The sequence below is a fragment of the Monodelphis domestica genome, chromosome 2 (genome assembly GCF_027887165.1).
Source record: "Monodelphis domestica isolate mMonDom1 chromosome 2, mMonDom1.pri, whole genome shotgun sequence".
NCBI lineage: Eukaryota > Metazoa > Chordata > Mammalia > Didelphimorphia > Didelphidae > Monodelphis > Monodelphis domestica.
In genome coordinates, this window is record NC_077228.1 from 453,701,163 (window position 1) to 453,726,865 (window position 25,703).

General features: G+C 34.7%; 1 protein-coding gene across 4 annotated transcripts in view; it reads left to right on the forward strand.

The window, feature by feature from the left end:
- Window positions 1-25,703, forward strand: part of SMOC2 (SPARC related modular calcium binding 2) — a 276,372-nt gene that overhangs the window by 145,241 nt on the left and 105,428 nt on the right. For 2 of the 4 annotated variants that reach the window (XM_007484915.3, XM_056819061.1), the window contains exons 6-8: window positions 1,940-1,966; window positions 4,995-5,045; window positions 6,347-6,421. In XM_007484915.3, the coding sequence (XP_007484977.1) occupies window positions 1,940-1,966; window positions 4,995-5,045; window positions 6,347-6,421 (153 nt within the window). The remainder of the gene's footprint in view (window positions 1-1,939; window positions 1,967-4,994; window positions 5,046-6,346; window positions 6,422-25,703) is intronic. The other 2 variants (XM_007484917.3, XM_007484918.3) reach the window with 1 other exon arrangement.

Genomic DNA, 25,703 nt, shown 5'->3' on the forward strand with positions numbered 1-25,703 from the left:
TTGCTAACTGTGTGACCCTAGGCAAATCACTTAACACCATTTGCCTCAGTTTCCTAATCTGTTAAATGAGCTGATCAAGGAAGTATAAACCACTCTAGTCTCTTTTTCAAGAAAACTCCAAATGGAGTTGCAAAGAGTCAGACACATCTGAAAGGACTGAACAACAAAGATATAGAGAGTCCATTGGAGGCCACCCAAATCAAAGAAGAACCTATAAGGATTTACTCAAGGAATTTAGGATGTTTACCCCATGGAAGAGATTTGGAGAGTAAGAAGAGAAAGACATAATAATGACAATTACATTATGATATTGAAAGGAACTAGGAGTGACAAATGTAACTTGTAAACAGACAAATTAAGGCTTCATATAAGAAAGACCTGCCTACCATTAGGCTTCCTAACATTAGAGCTATCCCCAAATGGAATAGGCTGTAGTGTGAGATTGTGGGTTCCCCTCACTAGAGATCTTCAGACAAAGGAGATTCTTGTTCAAGTGAGAGATGGAGTTGTTGGTCTTTGAGCTCCCTTCCAACTATGAGAAGGTGATTCTGAGATATTTAGACCAAATGCTAAACTTGTAGAAAAAAATAGAGAAATGAAAATGATACCTATTGTCCTAGAATGTTTAACCCCTAAAGTTCTAAGACTAAGAATATTGCTCCATTCCCTTTTGACTATTTAGGAAAGATACTAAACTGCACAACACAACCCTGTTTATATGATATAGCTGCCCCAACTACTAATTTTTCATTCACTCCCACCCATAAATACCTCGGCACTTACACACTTTAGCCGGCTTTATATTGATTTTCCTTTCTCTCTGGTTCTTGATCACTTTAAAATGTTTTATATTGTGATTTCAATCCATCCCTAGAACAAGGAATCATCAGTGAAACAAAACATTTTCTTTGCCCCTCCTCTGTGATCTTTAATTATGAATCTTACAGCATTCATGTTATAAGATTAAATGCATAAATGCTGAGTACCAATAATGAGGTTTTATCTTTTTTTCTCTTTTTGTTATCTTATAAATCCTGTTTTTTTTCTGGAAGAAATAAGACAAGCTTCCTGGGTTTTTTCACTCATACTGAGGTTATGAGATAGTGTGCTTTAGCTTGGCTAAAGCTAGTTAAATGTATTACATGGCAGCATAGCATCCTTCCTATTTAAAATGTCAAATAAGATTGCATACACTAAGCAAGTAAAATCTAATTCAACTTGCTCATTTTAAAGTCTTTATTTTGTCTAAATCCACTTCAAATAGGTTGGGGGGAGGGTCAAAGACAGGTGTCAGCCTTGTTAATTAATTTTTCACTTGTGTTAAGTGATTGTTCCATTTCCAAGTGGCTCTCTGAGGCCAGCAGTGCTGAGGAATAATTCTCCCCATATGCAACAAACACTTTTCTTACCTGTGACTGGTAAAACAAGAGTCAGTTTAAATGATTTATCCTTTTCTTTTTATCCAACCTTTTAATGCCTTTCATTTTTCTGTTTTTTTCCCTCCTCTAGTCATACAGTGTCCCTTCTCCTCCCTTTCCCCACCCCAGTGATACTGCTTAGTTCTTCTTAATACTCATTCACTAAATCATCCCTATTATTAACATAAACTCACTATTTTATGTCTCCACCCAGGTCCAGAAATTATTTTTAGGTGAATTTATTTAATGCAAAATTATTTTTAGTATGAATTATTTTTAGATTGTGTCCATAACCACTCGAAACAATTTGGCTTAACCATCCACAGAGGAAAACAAACAAATAAATATGAATGAAGAATGTCTATTGCTCAGATTTTTGTCATGCATGTAGATGGACAATGGCTATCAATGTGTATGAATGTTTGTGTGTATATGTGTGTACAAAAATATATATTTTTATATCTATATCTATCTATCTATATACATATCCAACCCAATCTCTTCCTTCTACTCTGTTCCAGGCCCAGCATCTATAATATTTATTCAAGGTAAACTTATTAATAGATTAATTTAAATAGTTTATTATAATAATCTGGGCAATATGCATTGTTCATCCAATTTGTTTTTCCAGTGTGTATGGTTTGATCAATCACTGAGAAGATATTTTAGTACTTCTGGGAGGTAACATGGGCTAGTAGAAATGCTTCTGAACTTGGAGTCATGAAACCTGAATTTAAATCCTTGCTCTGAATTGTATTTGCTTAATGTGTGTTTTATCTCAATTCACTTCACCACCCTCAACCCCATTTTCCTCATCTGTAAAATAAAGGGGCTGAACAAAATGATTTTTGAAATCTCCTCCAGCTCTAGATCTACAATCCTATGATCTTAAAGGTGTTTTAAATTTTCTGTGACATTGAACTGGGCTATATTCCCAGCTTTCTTACTAAATAGATATTTGATTTTTCACACTTCCTTTTTCTTGACCTTTGTTGCTTCCTTAATAAAATGAGAAATTTGTCCTAAATCATCTCTAAGTTATCTTCAAGTCCTGATATCCTTTGACTCTGATTGAAAACTAGGATGAGGGAACAACCAGAAGCAATGGGTAAAAGTTGAAAAAAAACATACATGGATGCTTAAAGTAAGGAATTCTTCTAAACCATTAGCCATCCAAAAGTGTAATGTGCTTCTTAGGGAAGCAGTAGAGAGCCCTTCAATAGAAGCAAAGATCAAAGAACTACTTGCCACTTAGTGGGCAATCTCTTGATTCAATTTGAGTTCGACCAGATGGTTGATTCTGATATTTTCATAGTTTTCTAAAGTTTTTTATTTGAGCTATGGAAAGACCTAGAGCAAAGAAGAGATAAAATGAAGACCTTGTTTCAGGAAGGTAAATCTTCCCTTGCCATGGCTAGGTCATTAGGGAAGTGTGAGAGACTAAAGGCTCACCTTATGCAGTGGATATTTTAAAATCCTTTTCTTCATCTTTCTGAACAAATATTAATGCACATACCATATGAACATACTGGTATATGAAAGCACTTGCATAGGGTTAAACTGTAGAAAAGAACAAATTCCCTTTTCTGAGGTCACTTCTCTTCTAAGAGAGACTCTTAAATGTAAATACAAGAACAGAAGAACAACAGAACTTGGCATGCCAAACATTTTTTTTTGTTCAATCCTAATAAGGATAGCATTTGAGATTTTTTCCTACAATTTTTCTCTCTTTTCCAAGTGATTTTGATTAAGTTGCTATTCATGGCTGATCTTAAAAAGAAAGGAAAAGTTTCAAAAGCAGGTTGAGAAAATAAAGACACCCTAAAGAAGATGTACTGGAAAGATGAAAGAATATAAGATAAAAATAAAGAAGTGAATTCAGTTTCTTAATGTCAGGAGAATGGGAGAGGCAGAGAGATACTTTACCAGCAATCTATGTTCTCTCAAGGGTTGCACTGAAGATCTGATTCGTCTTTAGTTTTTATACTTGTTCTTTTGGGGAAAAAAAAAAACAAAAATAAAATTTGCTAGCTTCTCTTTTAGCTTTCAGAAAACAGAGAGGAGTACCCATTTAACTCAACTCACTCATGTCAGATTTTTAAATGTCTTCTTTTTTAAGTTTTTCTCTCTTGAAATTCAAGCCTTAAAAGATGAAACACAAGAAAAGGCTCTCTCAATATGTTTCATAATATACTTCCCAAACATGGTGAACATTATCCTAGTTCATCTGTTTTTCTACCAGTAGATACAAATTAAATTTCTTTTTCCAGTTTTATAGACTAATAATAATACCAATAGCTAATACTTATATAGCATTTCAAAATTTATAAGGCACTTTACATATATTAATTCAGCATGAACCTCGCAGCTAGCTACCTGTTGGGGTAAGTGCTTTTCAAAAATTCTTTCCATTTGTGTCATAAATAGATTTTAATAGAAATCCTGCTTTGCCTCTCTAAGTAGCTGAGAGAGCAAATAGAAACAAGATATGAAATTATATTGAGCCCTTATAGTAGGCACCTTTTTGACACTGCTGATTTTTGTAGTTTAATGTCAAATTAGTCACACACACACACACACACAAACTTGCTTTGGTTTTAACTGAGATATGTGAAAGAACACAAGGAAAAGAAATGGGATGGTTATGATGAGTCACCACAAAATGAATCACAAAACCCTCACTTTCTAGGGGCCCATCAGTCTTGAGGATGTCTGGGCCCTCTTGAAGAACAACCTCTCAGAAGAAACATCATTTTAAAAAGTCTAACTCATACAGAATTATAAAGCATAGTTCAGTTTCAAGAGCTTATCAATTTAAATATCTATGTACATACACACATATGTATTAAAATGAATGTAGTTTTATTCTTCTGTTCTCCAGTCTTTCATTACATTAGTTATTAAAGGAAACAAAGCCATCTAAAATAGCAAGCTATATCCCCCTCATCCTCATAAAACAAAAACAAAAAACAACTCAACAGACTTTCATGATTTGTTCTACAGTGGTAGGTAGAAGGAGACCTAAATTAGTGTGGATAAAGATCTAGTAAAGCAGAAATTCATTTAATGGCTATTTAACCTGTATTGCCCCCTGATGACAACAATGAGAGAGTATCAAATATATTGAGTCATGCCATTAAAAATGGAATCTTTTAAGTTTTCCACTGAATCTTCAACATTGCATTTTCTTCTTTTTTGCTAGACTTTTTAATCCTTAAAATCTTTTCATATTTCCATACTCTCTAAATCCAAGCTATTGATTATATTAGTATAAGAGCAAATCCATCATTCAGTTATTCCCCATCCCCTTGAGAGTAAATTCCAGCAGTAGGTAACATTTTAAAGCAGTGGCCAATTGACATGCTGATTTACTCTTCTTATTATATGAAACCACTGAGTCAGGACAAACTTTGTAAAGTGTGTTTTTAAAAACTGAAGTAATGTGTATATTATGTTGTTTTTGTTAACCTTTTGGGGGCTATGAGCAGATCATTAGCATTAATCATATATGCACACTTATTTAACTTACTCTCATAATTGTAGTCTCCTTGCAAATCTTTTCCATTCTGAATTCAGATGATGCCTCAGCTCCTGCATTGGAGACTCAGCCTCAAGGTGATGAAGAAGGTGAGTATATTTTAGACTTGATCAGAAGATGTCTCAGAGTGGGTGTTTAATAGGCTGCAAGGAGGACAGAATAATCGGGAATTATAGTGGGCAAAATCACAGGAACTGAGAAAATTAAATCTTAGTCTAAGTCCTATTTATATTTGGCCATTTGCCAATTTTGTGATGGAAGTTCTGTCATTTTTCCACGTAATGAGGGCCAAGTGACTTTCAATACTGGCTGTTGGAGACATTTGGCTTGAATGCTTTCATACAGAAGAAAACTAAATTCACTTTTATTAAACTTTAAAGACAAATGATGAAGGCAGCCTTTGGCTACAGATTATGAACTGGAAAGTTGAATTTTGGCTTCTACATGCCTTTTAATAATTAATATATTTAATGCTTTAAAAACAAACCATAATTCTTGCCATATTTCCTGTGCATATTTCATCTTTTTATAAGCAGTTATTATAATCACAGATTTCTTATTCCTCCTCACTAATGGATTTTTTTGGTAGTTCCCTATTTATAATTTATGACCAAGTTACAAGGTAGTTCTGTTTAAAGAACAATTTTAATCCACTATAATTATTGCAAATGTGACCTACTTTGAGTGGACATAAGTCACTGAAAAATTTTGTGTAAGTTAAAACAAAATCAGATCTTTTTAAATACAGGAAGATTGTTCTTATTCAAAGAAACTCCATTGATTCTTTTGGCAGAATGAAAACTTTGTTGGGCACTTATATCACTTATATGACCCCCTTCACCAATAAGTCTATTTTGTAGGATCAGGGTATTATCTTAATGTAAAGCATACTAGTATTCAGAACCTTTCAGTCACATGGAAGATAGACAATGGAATAAATATGATCTAAGTTATAGGTTGAATTGCTTCAAACTCATACTATTTTCCATTTATTAGAAAAATTCTAATAATTTTTTATGCATGTACAGTTAGGAGGCATAGTGAATAGAGCCCTGAGTCTGGATTCAGTAAGATTCATTTCTCTGGGTTCAAATATGGCCCCAGATACTACTTGTGACCCTAGGCAAGTCCCAGTTCCTTATCTGTAAAATGAGCTGGAGAAGGAAATGGCAAACCACTTCAGTATCTTTGCCAAGCAAAAACCCAAATGGGGTCATGAAGAATTGAAAAACTACTGAACAAAATCATTTTAGCAGTTTCAAAAGAATCTAAAATATTTCACTTTAATTCCTATATTGATATTTAATTTTTAGGATGTTAACTAAAGTAATGCTTCCTTGCTACATTTAAAATGTAAGTAATTTTCATTTTATTGTGTTTAATTTCCTAGATATTGCTTCTCGTTATCCCACTTTGTGGACTGAACAAGTCAAGAGCCGACAGAACAAAACCAATAAGAATTCAGGTAAGATAATGATCCCAGCTTCTTGGTACACATATTGAATCAGAAGGCATAAAGAGTTAAATGCACAAAAATAGGTTTTAATTCAGTATAAGTCCAACTCTTGACATAGCCATGAGAAATGGCTTTCCTGACTCTCCCCTCCTCAGGTCATTAAAGTCTAACAACAATCTTTTTACTTAATTGTGCATTGGGTTAAAAAATGCTTTGTCTAGGTAAGAATTTTACTTTAGAGGAGAGAGAAACAATAATAAACCTCACCTCAAAGCCACTATAAATAAATCACATTTTTATAATTGCTGTGTCTGTATTTTTAGTTAACCAGTCCATGGTATGGGTAGTCTTAAGCCCATTTGAAATATCTGAGGAAATAACTTGATCTATTTCCTTGAGGTATCCTCAAATTAATAAAATTCATAATTTAGAAATCTAGCATAAAAGGTTATAATTAAATGGATATTTTAACTTTCCAATGATTTGGGTTAAGCATTTTTCATTCAATTAAATTTTATTAATTAGAAAAACCTTATTTTGTAGTTTTTTTTTCCTAAAAGGGAAATTAAGATATTTAACAACTAGTTGTACTGATTCTTTCTAAAAAAAATTAGACTAGTTAGTTGTTTAAGATATCCAAATGCCAAAAAACATCTGGTCAATTTATTAAAAATAAACAAGTTGATTCAATTTTTGACTTTTTGAAAGTGATTATTTATGGATTTTATAGACATGCCCACAGAGTAGAAATAAGACTACTTAATTTTCAGTGACTACTTTAAACTGCTTTTCTGAAACTTGCTCTTTCCTTAATTACCATTTAGCTTCTTAGTTAGATGACTTTAATAATTGTGGGGGGGAGTCTTTGCAGTGAAATTCTGTGTATGATTCCTTTTGAAAATAGTGATTATTATATTGTTAGGATTGTTCAGCTACTGTAGGGACTTCATTTCAGTAATGACACAGATTTGATGTTACTTGAAAAAAAGGGATTAGAAGCATCCCATGAAGGGAGCAATAGTCTCAAAACCTTCATCTGACCTGTGGTTATATGTCTTTCTTCAGAGCATTCTTTGAAGTTAAAAAAATGTACAAAATTAAAAATAATTTAAAAGAGCAGTTGAATTTCCAAAAGCTATTAAAGACTAACAGAGGAAATGGAGACAGATATGCAAAGGTCAAGCAGGATATATTGGTTCCCTTTTTTCCCCCCAATCAAGGAAGTGTCAATAACCTTTGAGATCTTTTCAGATTAAAAAAAAAAAAAAAGAAAAGCAAGAATGTTACAATCCAGAGACCCTCAACTATGTCTAGGCATCTTCACTGAACTGAATCAAATGGAAATTTTGATGTCAGCCCACACAGCTGTTAAAAACAAAACAAACCAAAGCAAACAAAATAAAAGAAAATGAGTTGGCCCCAGCAAACCAAGACTTTGGGATGGGGCCCATCTACAAGGTTGATATGGTTGTGTCCCTGCCCTCAGAGCAAGGACTTTCCTTGCTTGACTTTTTGTTCTCCACCTCCTATTAGATTTCCTGGCAAATAGTCATGATTAATTAATTAATTACTGAATAAAATGATTTATTAAACACCTAATAAATGCCAACGATTGCTTTTTGGAACACAAAGACCCACAGGAATTCTTTACCTTCAGAGTAGGAGAATAAGCACATCAACATTGCAGAGAGGCTCGAATAACCAGTGGACATACTGGGACATGGGCATTGGTGAAATTGATTGTCAGGGACTTATCAGCAAAAAATAGCCCATTGTATTCTTATACAGAAGGGTTGTTCTCTTGACTTATCTTCTGGGAAGGGTTTTGGTACTAAATATAATTACTTAGATTCTTTCTTCAGTGAAGGAACCTGGGATGGGTGAATATCTAGCTCAGCTCAATTTTGAGCAGAATTAATGTATATCATTTTACATTAGGATTATTTGGTGAGAGATAAGGGTGGGTACTTGATAAATATTTACTGTTGATAATGATGATGAGGATCATAATGGCATTATGAGAAGGGTGATGATATGCCCTATTTTAAACTCAGTTATTTTGGTTAAAGGAGAAACTAAGCTTCCTCAATCAATGAACTTTTGCAATATGCCAGTCAGGTAGTTTGAAAGACATTAGCAAACAGGTAGGGGTGTGTAAAAGTGGCAGAAGTATCCTAGTTTGAGTGAAAAATGAAAGTAGAGTTGATCATGGTTAAATCTCACAATATAAGTACTTTGATGACTTATAGTACATTGGAAAGAACCTCTGGCTCTGGAGTCAGAGGACTTGGGTTTATATTTCATGTCTGATGTTATTATGTGGATGCCCTTGGGTACCTCGCTTAACCTTTATGTTCTTCGTTTCTTCTTTTGAAGGGGTTCAATTAAATGGCCTCCAAGATGCCTTCCAATTTTAGTGCTGTGATCTTATCAGTCATATTTTTTTTTCTTCCAAGCTATATTGTGTTTAAATAAGCTTTATCTGGTGTAACACTCTATTTATTTTTCTGTGTGGTCAGTCCACATTGTGATGCCTCAATAATTAAGGGGAAAAATAAACAGAAAACTTGTTGATTATATCAATACTTCTAAAATCTAGAGAACTTATACAGCTAAATTTCCATCTTCCTAACATATACAATGTGGACTGATGAGGAAGAAACAAAAAGAATGAAAAAAAAAACTATTTTCCATGATGAGTCATAATTATAGCAGCCAGTAGCAATAAAGGTATAGAAGGAGAGGCTTTTAAATCTCAGCAATGTTTTTCTCCATTGCTGGAAATGTTCTTAATTCCCAATATCCCATATGTTAACCTCTTTAATAGTATGGCTTTGAAACAATGTTCCATGCATGTGCCGATGAAGTAAATCTTCTGAGCAGCTTAAATGTATCATGGAGAACTGAGAATACCAATGATGTTGGTAAATTCCTGATAAATGAAGTCTAGTGTAATGAGACTGTAATGAAAAGAGTTGGACTAAATTTAAGGATAGTCAAATAATCAGTTTATGGGAGGGGTGGTTCTTCATTTTTTGTTGATATGAAATATTATTTTTTTCTTAAATAAAATTCAATTTGTTTAAAAAAATGGTAGAAAGGAACCTTGTAAAACCTTCCCTCTGGAATATATTAGTCACTGTTATAGTCATATCATAATTGAAGATTTTTGACTTATACCTCTCCAGATGTGTTTCTCTCAAATATTCATTCTGAACTGCTATCATTATTGCTTAGAATGAAAAAAATGTAAGGGCATAGGCTTGCTCATTCATCTTGAGTGAAAGAAATTCAACCTTATTTTTCTTGGGTTGCTTAGAAGATGGTTGTTATATGTCTTTCCTACTATATGAACATTTTTCTTAGAAACTACACCTGATCATGCCACTCTCATATTTAATGTGCTCCAGTGGCTCCCCATTACATCTGTAATTAAATATAAAGTCCTCTGTTATTTAAAACTCTTCATAATCTAGCCCCTTCTTCCTTTTTCAGTCTTTTACACTTTTCCCCAGGACAGAATCTGCAAAGATAAAAAGGGAAAATATTACAGGTATAGTCACCTTCTGCCTTAAATATATAGAAAGCAGAGATGATGAATGATACCTTCAAGGAATTCCCAGTTGGCCGATGTAGTTGGATCACAATTTCAGCTCCAATCCTAACATCTACAGGAGGTTTTTCCCAGTACTTTTCCCCACTCCAGTAATGCTTTTTGTTTTTCAGATTCCTTTCACCTACTCTCTCTCTCTCTCTCTCTCTCTCTCTCTCTCTCTCTCTCTATATATATATATATATATATATATATATATATATATATATATATATATATATATATCTGGAATGTACCTAGTCAGGTACAAGATGTTCACCCTTTTAGAATCTGAGGTCCTCGAGAGCAGGGACTATTTTTCTGTTTTGTTTTGCTTGATCCTCAGCACTTAACATAGTGCATGGTGCATACTAAGTGCTTGATAATTGCATGTTAACTGAGGGCTCAGTCTAATATTAATTAAGGTTTAAAATATCTCTCAGAAATGTTCCCTACATTTGTGAAAATTAATTTTGAATCTAATTAAACTTTTTTAAAAACTCAGCTTTTGAACTTTACAGCTATTTACTGAGAGGTGACTTTTATGTTATTTTTATCAGATTTGTAGACATTAAAATTTGGCTATTGTGAAAACACAAGAATTTTTGGAACTCTAGATACATATACACACACATATAAACTATGGACACACATATAATGTGGACTATATATATTTACATATATAATATGGATTATATATTTATATATACAATTAATTTTATAAATGATACATCATTGTTAGAAATGACACTGGAAAAGTAAATCATTTTTTGAAAGCATATACCATTATGTATGGGGAAATACTGTGTGTTTGGATAGATTAAGGACTAGAGACGCACAGAACAAGCACATTTTTGTGTTACACCCTTCAGTGGATTTTACCAGATTTGCAGGCCTCTAAGTGACCTGCCAATTATAATTAACCAATAAAAACAGTACAGGCTTTCAGTATTTGGTGGTACTGAAAATAATGTCTCAGGAAATTCCAGTTTACATCAGTTACTCTACACTATAATTTGATTTAAATCAGCCTAAATGAGTTGAGCACAAAGAGATGACATTGAGGAGATTTACAGATGCAGGGCATGAAATTACTGGATTATATTTACATACTACATACCAGTTGCCCTGATACATGTTCATACTGTCAGGCTGAAGAAAGTCATAACTAGCTGGCATCTTAAAAGGCACTGACACCATACCATTTACTCCATTAACTTTTGACAATGAAATGTTAAGTTGTGGTAAGAGTCATGTGATGTAGGCTGTTGCCATGGTCTTCAGAAGTTTCAGACATCAGAATATTGTCATGACCCTTGAATATTTTTGTTGTTGATTTTTGGAAGAGGTTCAGCTTTATAAACATCCTTGGTAGCACATTTATTTAATAAAACATAAATAGTTTGGGACCTATTCAATGGTTTTTGTCTTCCCTTTTTTTTTCTTCCTTTCAACATTCTTCTCTACTCTTTTATACAAAAGCCAAAACTGGTAATTCATTTTTCCTCTCGTGGTGTTCCTTTATAGCAGTTAAAAATAGAATATTTTTCCAGGAATTTGTGACCAAAATATCTAGCCTTCAGTGCTACTGCTTAAATATTATAGATTAAGAGAAGTATCATTTCTTTCTTTGCGGAATAAATTAAATACAGTTGTCATGCATAGTGTGATGGGTAGAGTCAAATATGCTTTGGGGCTTATAGAGACAATACCAAAGACAGAAGATAAGTAAAAACCATTTCCCAGTATATAAAAATAATAACAATAGGTAATATTTATATAGCACTTACTAAATTCTAAGCACTTTAAAATATTATCTCCTTTGATCCTCACAGTAATCCTAGGAAGGGTTCCTATTACAATCTCTATTTTATTTGCTGAGGACAGTGATGAAAACAGAAGTTGTGACTAATTCAGGGTTACGTAGCTAATAACTGTCTGAGGCCAAATTTGAACTGACTTAAGGTTCTATCCTCTGTGCAGTCCTAACTGCCCCCAATTCTAATTCATTAACATTTGAGGTGGTTAAAAAATAAACAGGGAGAGAGGCTCAGAGTGCTTATGTCATAAAATCTTTGAGATAAAATACCTTTTCTTCATTGTATTTACCATGTTTAACAACTTTAGCATTCTGAGCTTTGGGTTCTAGGGGACAAGTGAAAGAAAAGTTTCCCTCACCTCTTCTCCTGTTCTGTACTTATACATGACTTTCTGCCTGTTACAAGTGGAAAATGATGGCATCAGAATCTGACGAAGATAGTAGCTAGGTACAATATTTAAAATGACCTCCGCAGAGTTTAAGGATTTTTGGTCCTTTTCCTGAGAGAATATAGCTTGAACACAGACAATTTCAGTGCTCCCCAAGCAGAATGATACTATTTTTTTTTGTTAAGCAAGTGATAGGATTTTCCCTTCTTCCCTCCATTTATAATGAAGACTTTTTATGTCTCTTTCTTACACTTCTGCATGAAAACATTTAGTCTGTGTCTCTTTTTCTTAGGTTAGAAAACTTTTACCAAAGAATAACCATTTGTAGGATAATAATCTTGAAATATTTATGGCTTTCTTTTGATAGCTTTTGCCATCATTATGCTTATGTCTGGCCCAGGACTAGATATTTTGTTCCTGATAAGCTGATGTTGCCTTTAGTATTCAGCATTATATAATATGGAAGATGTGAGACTTGGACTTGGACTACCTAAATTTAAATCCTGGTTCTCCCACATTCAGCTTGTGGGCCAACTTTGCATCTATTAACCTCAGGTTGGTCATCTGTAAAATGAGGAAATGGGACTAGGTAACTTCCAAGTTCCCTTTAAGTCCTAAAGTCTTGATTTTATCATTATTGTTCAGTTATTTCAGTTACATTGGACTCTTCATGACTCCATTTGGGGTTTTCTTGGCAAAGATCCTGGAGCAGGTTTCCATTCCTTCTCCATCTCACTTTACAGATGCGGAAAAACTCATTTTACAAAATTAAGTGACTTTCCGAGGAACATATATTTAGTAAGAATCCAAGGACACACATGAACTCAGGTCTTCCTGACTTCCAGTTAGGAGTTCTATCCACTGCCACTAGCTACCCTGATCTTATTACCCATCAACAGAATAAATTTGTCAGATTAGCTAATTTATACTGGGAAGAGCTCGAACTCGAGGCTATGAGGTTTCAGAAAGAATAGAACAGAGAAAGGAGAAGAGGAATCATGACAGCAATGGAAGGACAGATAGACTCTTAAGTCATGGACCTCAAGTAGTGTGCTTTGTTTTGGGCAATGAGTTATGAGAGAAGAACCTGAAAGGTCTAAACCTGCCTTCTGGTCTTTTAGACAAGTGATAGCCTGGGGACAAGACTACATTTTTAGTGAGATGTCTGAGATTGAAACTTGACTGTTATTCAACACATTATGGGGGACTTGAGTAAGGAACTTAGATTTCTGACCCTCAGTTTCTGACAACTAAGAGATTCATGTTAGGTGAAAACCAAGGTTCCTTATAGCACTTAAATTTTGATCTATGGTTCACTAAATTTCAGAGTTTTAGTCAGAAGGAATATCAGTAGCCATCTACTTTGACCTGTGTCTATGTGGGAATCATCTTGACAACATACTCCACAAATCGTCCTACAATTCTTCTTAAAGATCTATCATAATGGTGAACCTACTGCCATGTTTGTATAGTTTTATTCATTCAAGAGTTATTCTTTACCTTAAGTCTAAATTTACCTCTTTGTAACCTCTATCTATTACTCCTACTTCTGCTATCTTGGGCCAAACACCCAACTTTTTTCTTTGTCAAGGAGAATGATCTTTGGTATGAAAACAAGATGATTCAAAAGGATTTGAAACTCAAACTCAAAATAAATAAGAGACCACAATCTGGCCATGATGAATTCATATATCTTTAATCCTAGAAAAACTAAATCCCATGCTACTGAACGAATTTTTTTTTAAATATAAATAATGGAATCTGTCCACCAAAACTATTGAGTTTAACTTTGATTCTTAGCAAAATTCTTGACTACATTAAGGGAATAGTTACAGAATATTTAGAAAGGAAAATTCTGATTAAAATGAGTCAGCATGGATTTACCAAAAACTTATCAAACAGTAAATATTGCTTGGGAAATTGGGAAGTAGCTCAGCAGAACAGAGAGTTAGACTAGCATCTTATACCATACACTGCAAGATGTTATAAATGAATACATGATCTACATATCAAAGGAATGTCTACATAATGACCTACATTATCAAAGGAAAATCTCATATTGTTTAAAAAAGTTGTGTAACTTTGTATGACAGAAAGAGGCATAGAGTTTCTCAGGAAGCTAATGAACTCATCATATTTTATTGGGATCATTATATTCAATTTTGGTGTCAGTTTCTGGGGGGGAGTATTGATTAGCTTGAGAGTATCAAGAGTAAACAAAATGATAGTTTTGCAAATTGTAGTATTTTAGCATATGATAGAGAAACTGAGGAAGTAAAGAAGGTATAGAGGAGATTTGTGATGTGTGTATATGTGTGGGAATGATATTGATTTCATGATAACTATTCTCAAATATTTAAAGGGCTATCTCATGGAACATGCTTTAGACTTCTTCTAGTCTATGTTTAACTATGAACAAGTTGATGAAAGGTACAGAAAATTGAACTTAGGCTTGGTATAAAGAGGAAGTGCTTAACAAGTAGTGTTTTCCCAGAGTGGAACAAGCTACAAAAGTAGGTAGTGAGCTCAATGCTACTGAAAATGGAAATCCAGTTGACCATTTGTTGAGCTTCAGAGATGTTATTCAGGTAGGGGTTCAGTATTAGATTCATCTAAAATTTTGGAATACTTATTCCAATTCTTCCTCTCTAAAACATATTTGAGAAAGATATAGTTTTTTTTCTTTCTATGAATTATATAAAGATAACAGCATGCATTTTTATTATTATGCTTCAAATAAAATTCATATTGACTGAATACCTCATTCCTGTATAATATCAACTCCTATTAGAGATGAAATATCACATAACTTTTGCTGTGTTATACTGTAAATCCAAATGGTGTTCTCTTCTGTACCCAAAATGCTTTCAAGGTATCTGTTCCAATTTTTGTTACAAACTAGACTATCAAAGAGAAAGCTGGGTTATTTTGTTTGTTTGGCAGACTTATTAACACTACCACAAAATAACAAGTTTCTTCTGTGAAACCCAACCCTGTACTCTGTACAGTTGGTTCTATACCCTAAAGATAATAAGACATTACATATTCAGTGGAGATAGGAAAGAACCACCCTTCAAAGCACACAGAGGGGGTCTTCTATAAAGGAAGAGAAATAACTTTAACTCAAATAATAGTTTCTGTGTTATGGTTTTCAATTGTAATCACTGGCCATGGTGATGTGGCTTACAGAAATAAGGGAATTGAGCAAATGGAAAGAGTAACCATTAATGTAAAGCTAGCATTGGGAGAATGAAGAAAAAGGAACAGCTGGCATGAGTTAATTGGAAACCAATCCTTAAACTGATTGTGCAGATACTTATAATTGTAGTTATTATATTTTGCTATTATGTTACCTCATATCCATTATATAGCATAATTCAGAGCTTTTACAGCCTTTTCCCATTTTGTGGGGCTTTTCATTTCAGGTGTCATATTTACTATTAATATTAAAAATATTAGCTAAATTCTATTTGGGATTATATTATAAGCAGATAAAAATCTTGTATAGGCATACCTTATCTCAATGTCTTACACATGATTTGATCAATCATCAATTTATACATATACATATATATTTATTTCTCTCACAGTTACCATGCTAAGTACTCAGCAGGTATGCAAAAGTATAAGTGACCTTGCATCAGAGAATGTGTAGCTTTAAAGAGGAAGCAAAATTTCTCAATGTCTGAATGAAAGAATGATATAAAGAAGACAATGAATGGCAAATACCAAAGTGCACTCTCAGATTATGTACAAGGACATTCTCTTATTAGAATCTAAGTTACTTGAGGATGGGGACTCTCTTTGCTTTTTTTCTGGTTTCTCCAGCATTTAGCACAGAACCTGACACATAATAAACACTTAATAAATGCTTTTGGTGAACTAACAGCATAGGACAGGAGTGAAGGGAAGGGAAGAGAAACATTGAATAAAGGAATTGAGTAAAGCTTCATGATAAAAATGTGCCATAAACTGGACTATAATAGAAGGTGGCCCTTGAAGAGGTGATGGTGTTGTATTCTTATCAAGGATATACATATTCAGTATAAAATAGAACAGAAAGACATTGTAACCCAGAATTCCTGTTTCTGAGAATCTGGTTAATAATGGGCCTTATTTCAGGGAAGTTATATCTGATTGCTCACTTCTATGCTTGGAGAGACTTTCAAAATAGAAAAAGTAAAACGGTAGATGCAGTGACTACATATTTGAAAAATCCTTTACTTCCAAAGAATGCACATGGTATTTATGAGAAAATAAGTCAAACCACCATGATTAATTCCAAATAAAAACTTCCCTTAGCCAGATTCCTGGTGTTGCTTAATTTCATTAGTTTTCAACTGCCAGCATGTGGGGTTCAAGGGGGAGATTTTTCCTAACTCCCACATCCTTGGTATTATTGCCTTTTCCCTAATTTCTCTTCTCAAAATCTGTTCTTCCTTCTACATTCTAAAGAGACATTTCAAGTATTGAGCTAATCTTTTTTTTTTTAATGAAAAGTAATTTTGTGATCCTAATTATATGTAGCTGAGCTAAAAAAAATCTCTTCTTATTAAATAGTTTGCCCTGTTTTATAGGTTTAATAGGATATAGAGCTAGAAGGAACTTTAGAGATCATCAGTTCTATATCCCTAATTTTAAATGTGGGTAAACTGAGGCCAAGAGAATCTGAATGATTTGGCCAAGGTAGATGGCATCCAAACCAGGGACTTTGTAAAGATTAAAAACTATGGGGGAAGCTGGGGCAGGTAGAAATTAGTTTCCCTCTGCAAGGAGTATTATATTTTTAGAGGTTTATTGAAGATTAAAATATAAAGAAAATACAAGTAAGAAAGGCACGTGCCAGGTGGGCTGAGAGGCCCAATTCAATTTCACTCACATCATGAGAGATGCCTCTGCTCCGAAGCGGAAGAGACCCTCAGTAGGTGGAGAACTTCTTTAAATAATAATTTGTTTTCTCGCCCAGGTAAGAATTCAGTGTGATTACAAAGCAATCTGGGAAGTGAGCAAAGACTTCTGGGGACTGGAGTCCTGGATTTAAGTCTCCATTTTTACAACTTAATATCAGTCATTTGGCTCTAAATCCAGTGTTATTTGATTTAGCTACTCTTTGTAATAGTTATTCCCCATTGTAATTCTTTATAATCTACAATTTTGTTTTCATTGTTGTTGTTTATTTAGTTTATTTCTATTCTAAACCTTTCCTCCCTTCCATGCCTACTATGTGTTCTCTTTCAGGTTTCTACATCCTTGTAGAAAAAGAATCTTTTCTTTTGGCCCAAAGACTAAATAAATCTTATCTTAATGATGTTGCTAATATTCTTTCCTTAGAAGTCTTTGATTGCTATTCTTCTTGGTTAAGAAGCAGCCATTACTTTGTTAGTTGCCCTTGCAGGTTAGGACAAAAAGATTAAAGTCTTAACTCAAATTTGTTATGAAATACTCTAGGGAGTCCCTTAGCATGGATCCCAAGGGAATTGGAAAGGTGATGGATGAGTACAGATTGGGGACATTGTTCTGCAATTCATCTGTTGAATTTGAGATGCTTATGAAACTTATACTTTGAGATGTCCAAAAACAGTTTGTGATGTGTGACTGTAGCTCATGATAGAGGCTAGTGCTAGATATATAGATCTAGGAGTCATCTGCATAGAATTAATATTTAATTGTTGGGTATTGATGGGATTATTAAGAGATATAGAGAAAAAAATAGAAGATGGCCCATGACAGAGCCTTGGGGGTTATTCACAATCAGTAGATGTGACCTGAATGAAGGATTAGTAAAGAATAATGAGGAGTGGTCAGACAAGTAGGAAGAAAAATAAGATAGCAATGCCATAAAAACTTAGAAAGGACAAATTCTCCTATATATGAGGAAAATGAGTCCGAGATGACTTGCCCCAATTCACAATATGTAGGTGATGTAGTGGATAGAATCTTGAATCTTGAAACTGGATTCATGAAAGACTAGTTCAGATTCTTCCTTAAATGTGTGACTCTTTGTGAGTCAGTTGCCCCCTCTCCATAATGGTTGTAATAATATCTACTTCACAGGGTTGTTGAGAAGATCAAATGAGACAATAAATGCAAAATGCTCTTAAACTTTAAAGCACTATATAAACCTTAAATATAATCATCGCTATTGGTGACCTCATCAGCTCCCATGGATTCACTTGTATTTTTTTATGCGGATAACTTCCAGATGTATGCATCCAATTCTAATCTGTCTCCGGAGGTCCAAGCCCACATCAACATTGTCTATTAGACATTTTTCACTGAATGTCCTACATATCTCATACTCAACATGTTAAAAACAGAACTAGTTATCTTGTACCTTCCCCAAATGCCCATTTTCTAAACTTCTTTATTGCTGTTAAGTGGAGTTATCAGTTACCCAGGTTTCTAAACTTTGTGTCATCGATCTCACCCTCATTAAGTCTGTCAGTGAACAAACACCTATTATTTGTTCCCTATGTTCCAGGCATTTTGCTAAACACTGGGGATATAAAGAAGCAAAAACATGATTTCTGCCCTAAAAAAGCTCATGTTCAAATGGGGGATACAACATACAAATAATCATACATGTAAGATATATATAGTATAAATGGAGGTAATTTGGAGACTCATATATCCATCTAGTTGCCAAATCTTATAATTTTTTTCTAAATCTCTCCTAAATCTTTTTTTAAAAAATCTCTCCATTCTTTCTGTACACATAACCACTATTCTACATCCGCCATTATCTCTTGCCTAGACTGTTACAATAGCCTTCAAATTAGTCCCCCTACCTCATTCTAATCTCTACCCTCTCCAGGCTCCACCTGCTGCTATCCATCTTCCATATAAATGCCAAAATGATTTTCTTAAATCATAGGTTTTACCTCTAATCACTAAATTCTCATGGCTTCATATTATTTCCAGACTCAAAAATAAACTCTGTTAAAACCCTTTAAAACCTGATTCCTTTCTGTTCCTTGTACACGATACTCCTTGCTCCATTTGGGGAGTTAGGGGATCTTGGGAACAAGTACAGACTGGTCAATTGCCACTTGTCTCACTTTCTTTCCAGGGAAAAGATTAGGTTCTGAGTCCTGAGTCCTTACTGAACAGAGGACAGGTCAGACCAGGCTGGTCTGCTTTCCACAACTATGTTGAGTTGGTGGAAAGGACTGCAAAATTCCTTGGAGCACCAAGTCAAATGATTGGCTCAAAAGTGGTTTTCCAGGCCATGATTTTCCTTCCTCTATTCTCCCCTGTACTGCAATGAATTTTCTCTAGGCAATAGAATTCTTAGGAACTTATTGATGATCTTGATGGCCAAAGCTTTGCTTTAGAAGTATGTCAAGTCTAATTATTAATTCATAATGATTCTTTCAGAGACCCCTTTTAGTTATTATCTTGCTTAATACCAATCTATATCCACAGGGCCTATGGAGCAAAGTCCAAACCCAATTCTCTGAAACTAAGATCAGTAAAAACAGAGATCTTTCTATTATTTTGAAAAATAGTTAGAGGTCATTTTCTTATAATGTTTTAGAAATGCTGGGTACACAAGCAGAAAGCAAGAGTATGATATGCTTTGATGAGTGGTTTGATTTCACAAATATAGTAATGAATCCAACATATTTCAGTCTTCATCTTGTATCACTTAAGAGGATTTTTCTTCATAGACCATAACTATTTGCCACTCAATCAACCTTTCTTAATGTTGAGATGCTCAGGAAGTGAACAAAACCCAGAAGATCAAACTAGGAATCACAGTACTGTACTGCCCTACTCACAAGCTCCATGTGTTCAACCAGGGGTCTTTAAGGAATATTATAAGATGTCATAAAACACTATTTTCATGCTGCTGCATCCACTTAAACTAAGCTCTCTAAACTTTTAGGAGTTTCCTAATTTCTAATGATCACCATGGTGAGAATTGTTTGCATGTATGACTCTCATCTTCTTGAAGAAAGGTCCAGATAATGTAGAGAAAGCCTTACATAAGGCATATACCATATATATATATATATATATATATATATATATATATAGTGTTCAACAAATACCTAATGAATGGATAATGAGCAAGGTTGACAGATCCTATCAGCTTTTTTTGTTGTTTTTATTTTCTTATTACATAAGTGTATGGGGAAAGAGGGAAAGAAAAGTTAGATTTATGGTTTGATTTGAGATAAGGAACTCCCAATGAGGAAAAATTTCATTGAAGGGCTATAATTTTTACTTAGATAGTTACTAATGATTTCATGGAATTGTCCAGGATAATACAGCTAGTATGTGTTTGTTTAAGGCAGAACTTGAATTTCAATTTATTCATGCCTGCTATGTGTCAAACACTGTGCTAAGATTTGGGGATGCAATAAAAAAGGAGCCCACAAGAAGCTTATAATCTAACAGGGAAAGATAATATACAAAAGGAAAATGAAAAGAGATGTAGGGAGAGGTAGGAGCTACCAGGGACTATCTGTTGGATGGATGGGGGATGATAATGGGAAATGATGGAAGCTAAGTGGGACTGTGGATAGATCATAGTGCCCAATGTCAGGAAGATCTGAGTTAAATTCTGGCCTCAGATATATACTCTCTGTTTGACTCTAGGGAATTTATCCTAACTTGGCCTCAATTTCCTATATGGCCAGGCTGTTCTAGGGACCAAACAAGATAATATTTCTCAAGCATTTACAACAATTCCTGGCACATAGTTGGCACTATTTAAAAGTTCCTTCTTTTCCTTCTTCTCTTCTCTTGAGTCAAAAACAAGAAGAGTTGGTAATGGAAATTAGAGTTACCTGGAAAGTTCTGAGTCTTCTGAAAATAGAAGGCCCTAGGAAGAATTTAATACTCTACTGTTCAGCCCTCCAATCAGAAGGGAGAGGCAACCAAGGAAGCTGAGATGTTGAGTATCATGTAAAATTGAATCAATCTGCATGGAAATGAAATTTCAAGTAGTCAACTTAACCTGGGAAAGACATGACATTTCTTGGAGCTGAAAGCAAGCAGAATTACTGGTGAATCTAGGATATGACTTCAAGTCTTACTACTTCTGAGGAAATACAAATATCCCTTCTGAAAAAAAAAGAGGACACTTTTTAGAGATTTCCAGTCAAATACTAATAGGAAGAAATATTTTAGATTATCCTTACAGCAGATCTTTTGGAAGAAGAGAAGGTAAGAATGCAAATCAAATTCAATTAAATGGCATTTTGAAGAGAAAACAGGGACTTTAAGATCATTGAATCTTAAACTTAACCCTAATTCTGTTTACATTTTATCTTTATGTCTCCTTCTGTTTTCTTTCTGATAGTCCACTTAGAAGAGATCTTGAAGGCCAAACAGTCTTATCTCTTTTTTTTCCCATTTGTAGTATGGGGAGGTTTTGTGGCCCTCAGCTCAGTTCACATAATCTAGGAAAATAAGGATTAGATAACACAGGTAAGGAGATACAGATGTGCTAATAAAGTACAAAGAGCTCTATGACTATAGATAGATATAGATATACACATGCAGTTATGCCTTCATTAAATGTGAAAAGGTCCCTCTGAATTGAAAAGCAGATTTGGCAGTAGCTGACCAAAGACTGGCCAATTCCCCTCCTATGGTCCTTAAAAAAACCCAAAAAAACTGGAGCACCCAAAGCTGATTGAGTGATGTGTGACCCTTTAGCCTCCAGCAGAGAGAAATGGTTATACGGGGGAAAGAAATCAGTCTTGGAGAGGAGAAGACCTAAGGAGACTAAGAGTAAGTAACAGCAGAGATGATGTGCCCTGGAGAGAAGAGGACAAGGAAACTACAAGAAGAGAAAGGATACTCTGATACTGAAATCCTAGATGCACATGCTGTCTTACCCATAAGTGTTCCCTACATGAATGCTTTGCTGTCAACGTGGTCTAAGCCAATCTCACTTTTCCTTCTGATGAAATACATGCATGGCATATATTTATTGTTTAGTTGTTTCAAGCATGTCTGAATTTTTGTGACCTCATTTGGGGTTTTCTTGGCAAAGACACTAGAGTGGTTTGCCATTCCCATTGCCAGCTTATTTTATAGATGAGGAAACTGTCCCAGCTAGTAAATGGCTGAAGGTAGATCTGAACTCATAAAGATGAGTCTTTTTGACAGCAGACCTGGTAGTCTAACCATCTAGTTGCCCCAAATCATATCATATACATGCATATATGTATCGGTGTATATATGAAAGTCCACTGCAGATTTGTGGAGGGTCCTACTCTCTACCACTGTTCTTACCATCTTAGTAAATGCCTTTATTTTGAGGAAATTATATCTGCTGGCTGGCTTATAAAGGTAAGTATACCATTAGGGGCTCATGAACCTCAGTTTTGGGACCTTCAAGGCAGGATACTTTTGTTGTAATTTCCAAGAATCGGCAACTCTCTAGGGGATCCATCTGCACAGCTATGAGTTTTGGGAGGTAGACCTCCTTAAGATGTTAAATACAGATGAGGAGCCTGAAGCACAGAAGGGTTAAATAGACTTTTTAATTCATAAACATTTATTAAATACCTACTTTGTGCACTGTGCTAAGCAGGTAATAATTGTCTGATTCAAGGTAACTCAAGATTTTTACCTTGAAAATCGGGCAAAATTTCTACAGACAACATGATCAGTACAACACACCACAGCACAAATCACTATCCTTTTCATTTTAAAACTGACTAAAAGAACCAAAATCATCTAGAATTTTAGGGGATCTACTTTCCTTTGACAGTGGTAAAAATTAAGTCCTTAAGTGCCAGAGCTACCCTTTATGATCTATGTAACCTTGGACAAATCAGCCCATCTTCCTGAACCTCAATTTTTTCACCTTAAAATGAGGGTTTGAAGTCTATGGCTTCTTAGTTCTCTTCTAACTCTACCTCTCAGATCCATCCTATTGTCCTAGAAGTGTACTTGAGATCACTTGCCCAAAGCCTTACTTCCTAGGGGTAGAGACCAAAGAGAGGCATTAAACTTTTCCCTTAGGATCAGGCCAAAATGTTGACATTTTTCAAACTGCTGTCTGCCTTGGTAAATGTAAGCTTTAATTATCTAGAATGGACTGGTTTGTTTGAAGTATGCTATAACTTACATTCCCCCTACCCCATTGGAAACACATTGTTGTTGAAAAACAGCTGCGGTGTATAGGAACACCCTTATTATTATTAGCTTTTAAAATCAGCCAGTTGTTTGGAAGGGCTGAGGTTTCTTCCTTTAGTGCCTTTCCTCCTCTCCTCCAAAGTAGTTTTCCACTGCAGCAAGGGTCACAATAGTTTTGACATCAAAAGCGCCCGTGGTAAAGGAGCCTGTGCCAACTAGAAGTTAAGCCTCCTGATCAGGGCTGGGGAATTGGTCAGAAGCAACTTCCGACCAACCATTTCATCAAAGTCTGGACAGTGACTTGGGCTGCGTGGGCCATTGGCAGGAGGACCCATTGGTCTGAAGAATCACCAGCAGGTATTTGCATGTGGTTTTGAGTTCTCAATGGAGAATACCAAAATGCACTATGGTCAGTGATGACCTAGAGAAATTAGATTTTATTTCATCATTTATTTTAAATTCTAAATTGGTGATAGGGGTGGTGGTGGTGTGTGTGTGAGTGGGGGTGGGTTGGAGTGTGCTTGGAGAGTCTGTTTTTTCTCTCCTATCCATGACTCTTCCAAAAGACATGTATTGTGAGCCAGGAGATAAACCTTTCCAGACCTCCCCAGAGTTCTTGAATGTTATGTCAGTCTTCACTTGCAGGCTTTCGGTCAGTTCATTAGAGTTTGGCCCTAACTTTGGTAATCCCCTTGTTTTACAAGTTTTGCATTTATCTTCTTTTTGATTTTGCATATTAGCCCCAGAATACCCCAGTTTTGACATCTCTAAAACTTTCCTCCCACTTAGGATTAAAAAAATAATGATCCTTCCTCCCTAAACCATTAAAAATGGTTCTGTTTTATATCCAAGAAGATATCCTTTATGTTCAGGATGTTCCACAGTTTTATTGGACCCCCTCAGTGAAAATATTTTTCTGCTTTATGCAAGGTTGATAATTTTTGTTTTATTATGCAAAATAAAAGGGGTGCCAAAAGATAATAATCTTCCCCTGAACTACTTTAAATCAGAGTATATTAAATCCCATAAAAAGGAAAAAGTCCAATCTTCTCTTTCAGTTTAAAACTTTGTGATATCCCTTATCTTACTTCCTAACCACATGCTTCTACAAAAGAAGCATCACTAAGTTTCATAATTGAGGACCTATATGCTAGAATGCCCATGTCTGGGTAGTTATACCGAGAATGGAAAGCATAATGAATGCATATATCCTCATTTAAAGGTGTTTCTAAAATATAATCTTCTCCAGACATTGGCCATAAATAAACTTTTCTAGTTTTCCCAGTTGTTCAATATGCTTTTAAAAAGTTAAGCAGTTTTACTCTTTCTAGCCTTAATGACTTTTTTAAACTTTTGGTCAAGTAATAAAGCATAATATCCAATCATAAAACTGCAGGTTACATAAAAAGATAGTGAATTATATCCAGTTTTGTTTAAAACACTCAAGTGGACAACATGTCTTGGTAATTTCCTCTTGTACCCGAAGGAGATCACTTTTGTTTGTTTTTCAATAAGTCAGTACTATAATGAGACTGAAGGCATCTTTGGATGACTTTAGTATTCAATAAGATCTCCTTTTTATGTTTTTATTCACATTCTCTGACCTAGGATCATAGAATTATTGACTATGACTTGGAGGGATCTTAGGAACCCTCTAATCTAAATCCTCATTTTAGAGGAGGAAAACATGGCCTAGAATTTGTAATCCATGCAATGTCCTACAGAAAGTACTCCCTGTGTCTCTGTTTAGATCTCTCATTTTTGCTTTGTCTTTCCCCCTAACTCCGAGTCTCTTTCATAACTGAAAGGAAACAGTAGTCCAAGACAAACTTCTAACTCTGTACTTTAAGTCACATTAACATGAAAGAGATGGCAATGTTTAAAATAAGTTCTTTAATGCTCAATATTACTTCATAAGGATTTTTGTCCTACTTTTTGAAAGAAAATGTTTGGAATGACAATAAGAAAAAATCAATCATTTCTACAAGTATCAAAGTTCCTGCAGAACTAATTCTGTCAACTGTTCATACTTGGATAAAGCTTCTTAAATATGGTATAGAGGTTCATGCTTTTGGTAGGAATTGATCAGATAATGGCTAAGTTGCATTCCAACTTCATGAAACATATATGGGATTTCAGTGACCACTCATGGGCTTGATCTCATCATTGATGAACTTGGGGGTTTTGACCTGTTCCATTTTTGACCTGAGTCAGCTCTCTCCTCCTTAGGCAACCTAGTAGCTTCATACTCCCAAGGATTCACCATATTGATCTTGGACTTAGTGTAGACACTCAGTGGGTTTTGCCCATGGTAGCTCAGAAACCTCAGTCTCTCAGATAGCCTAGATTATAGATGAATGCCTCCATAATTAGCACAGCTGATAATCTGTA